Source organism: Littorina saxatilis, unplaced genomic scaffold, assembly GCF_037325665.1.
Source record: "Littorina saxatilis isolate snail1 unplaced genomic scaffold, US_GU_Lsax_2.0 scaffold_1985, whole genome shotgun sequence".
In the NCBI taxonomy this organism is placed as follows: Eukaryota; Metazoa; Mollusca; class Gastropoda; order Littorinimorpha; family Littorinidae; genus Littorina; species Littorina saxatilis.
The window spans coordinates 4,436-7,433 of NW_027128565.1; the positions used below are offsets into that span (position 1 = coordinate 4,436).

Sequence of the window (2,998 nt, forward strand, 5' to 3'; positions counted from 1 at the left end):
CATCGTCGGGCGTGTGTAGTCAAAAGCGGCATCCGGCAAAGGTTAAACTGAGAATCCTCTTATGCAATGTAACAACCCGAACAGACCTGTGGTGGGTCCAGATAGAGTATCGCTTGCACCTGAAGGAGTGTACTTTAAACACACGGCGTGCACTGTGTGTCAGGTGAAATGTGACGGCGCCGTCACCTATGTGTTCTCGAGGATGGCCTCCTCAACCGCTGTCCCCTGGAGCTCCATGAGTTGGAACGACGCCAAGCACGGTCTGGGAGACGACCTCAGCGTCCTCAACGCCGCCAGCAAACCTGAGAACTTCTTCATCGGGCTGATCAAGCTGCGTCAGATCGTCAGCCAGGCGGAGTACAGCACCCACATCTTCTTCGCGTACGACGGCTGGTCCAAGCTTGGCATGCCCAACTACAACAACTTTACTCTGGGTATGGTATTTTGGTTACGTTGTGATATATTTGTCCTATGGTGCATAGCTTCACACATTTACTGTAAATAGCCTTGTTGATGTCTTTACAGTGCTTTAACCAGCCTAGTCCTGGACAAGGTGCTATATATACTGAGGATAATGATGACGTCGACAATGATGATGATGATGATGATGATGATGATGATGATGATGATGATGATGATGATGATGATGATGATGATGATGATGATGATGATGATGATGATGATGATGATGATGATGATGATGATGATGATGATGATGATGATGATGATGATGATGATGATGATGATGATGATGATGATGATGATGATGAGTCGGAGGAGGAGGACAAGGAAGAGGACGACGAAGATGATTCTGACAACAAGGACGACGACGTTTATTGTGTCAACGACCACGACGATGATAAAAAGCATTGCTGAACATTATTATTATCATTGTTAGGTCCCGAATCGAGCGACTTCCAGCTGTCCTACAGAGATTTCAATATCATCAACGGTAACGCGGCAGACAACGGGCTGGATGCTAACAATCCCATAGTGTTCTGCACAACGGACCACGACCCCAATGGATGCGCTGGGACGAAGGGCGCGCCGGGCTGGTACGGGACTGGCTGCAATGGATACAGCATTTTCGCTGACCCTCCTTCGTGGCCGGTAGGGGGCATTGTCCAGCAGACTAATGTTTTTGTCATAGATCTGCAGCGTCATTCTGATTTCTACGATGATTAAGATCATTTGATGGTTTTTGTTGTTTTGAATAACCGTTCCGTGTTTTTGTCTGATTTCGTTGATGATAATAGTATGTAGTGGTTCGGAAGATGAAGTTTTGGGCAATTACACTAGCTGCTAACTCCCTTGAAACATAAGTACACTTTATTTTCACAGAACAGAAAGGACCCTTTATAAGCTGCGCAAAAAATAATAAGATAGAATTAAAAACAAGTCGCGTAAGGCGAAAATACAATATTTAGTCAAGTAGCTGTCGAACTCACAGAATGAAACTGAACGCAATGCCATTTTACTCGTAGCATCGTCAGGCCACCGCTCATGGCAAAGGCAGTGAAATTGACAAGAAGAGCGGGGTAGTAGTTGCGCTAAGAAGGATAGCACGCTTTTCTGTACCTCTCTTTGTTTTAACTTTCTGAGCGTGTTTTTAATCCAAACATATCATATCTATATGTTTTTGCAATCAGGAACCGACAAGGAATAAGATGAAAGTGTTTTTAAATTGATTTGGACAATTTAATTTTGATAATAATTTTTATATATTTAATTTTCAGAGCTTGTTTTTAATCCGAATATAACATATCTATATGTTTTTGGAATCAGCAAATGATGGAGAATAAGATAAACGTAAATTTGGAGCGTTTTATAAATTTTTATTTTTTTTTTACAATTTTCCGATTTTTAATGACCAAAGTCATTAATTAATTTTTATGCCACCAAGCTGAAATGCAATACCGAACCCCGGGCTTCGTCGAAGATTACTTGACCAAAATTTGAACCAATTTGGTTGAAAAATGAGGGCGTGACAGTGCCGCCTCAACTTTCACGAAAAGCCGGATATGACGTCATCAAAGACATTTATCCAAAAAATGAAAAAAATGTTCTGGGATTTCATACCCAGGAACTCTCATGTCAAATTTCATAAAGATCGGTCCAGTAGTTTAGTCTGAATCGCTCTACACACACACACAGACAGACACACACACGCACATACACCACGACCCTCGTCTCGATTCCCCCCTCTACGTTAAAATATTTAGTCAAAACTTGACTAAATATAAACAAGTCGCGTAAGGCGAAAATACAATATTTAGTCAAGTAGCTGTCGAACTCACAGAATGAAACTGAACGCAACGCAACGCAGCAAGACCGTATACTCGTAGCATCGTCACTCCACCGCCCGTGGCAAAGGCAGTGCACGTGGAATTGACAAGAAGAGCGGGGTATTCGTTGCGCTGAGAAGGATAGCACGCTTTTCTGTACCTCTCTTTGTTTTAACTTTCTGAGCGTGTTTTTAATCCAAACATATCATATCTATATATTTTTGGAATCAGGAACGGACAAGGAATAAGATGAAAGTGTTTTTAAATTGATTTCGAAAAAAAAAATTGATAATAATTTTTATATATTTAATTTTCAGAGCTTGTTTTTAATCCGAATATAACATATTTATATGTTTTTGGAATCAGCAAATGATGGAGAATAAGATAAACGTAAATTTGGATCGTTTTATAAATTTTTATTTTTTTTTACAATTTTCCGATTTTTAATGACCAAAGTCATTAATTAATTTTTAAGCCACCAAGCTGAAATGCAATACCGAACCCCGGGCTTCGTTGAAGAGTACTTGACCAAAATTTCAACCAATTTGGTTGAAAAATGAGGGCGTGACAGTGCCGCCTCAACTTTCACGAAAAGCCGGATATGACGTCATCAAAGACATTTATCAAAAAAATGAAAAAAACGTTCGGGGATTTCATACCCAGGAACTCTCATGTCAAATTTCATAAAGATCGGTCCAGTAGTTTAGTCTGAA

The 2,998-nt window shown here is 40.4% G+C and overlaps 1 protein-coding gene across 1 annotated transcript; it reads left to right on the forward strand.

Annotated features, from left to right (window-relative positions):
• The first annotated feature begins 211 nt into the window (after window positions 1–211).
• On the forward strand, window positions 212–1,398 carry LOC138956915 (uncharacterized). Its single transcript, XM_070328123.1, has 2 exons — window positions 212–434; window positions 899–1,398. The coding sequence occupies exons 1-2, from the start codon at window positions 236–238 to the stop codon at window positions 1,183–1,185; spliced, it is 486 nt and encodes a 161-aa protein (XP_070184224.1). The 5' UTR covers window positions 212–235; the 3' UTR covers window positions 1,186–1,398.
• The last annotated feature ends 1,600 nt before the right edge of the window (window positions 1,399–2,998 follow it).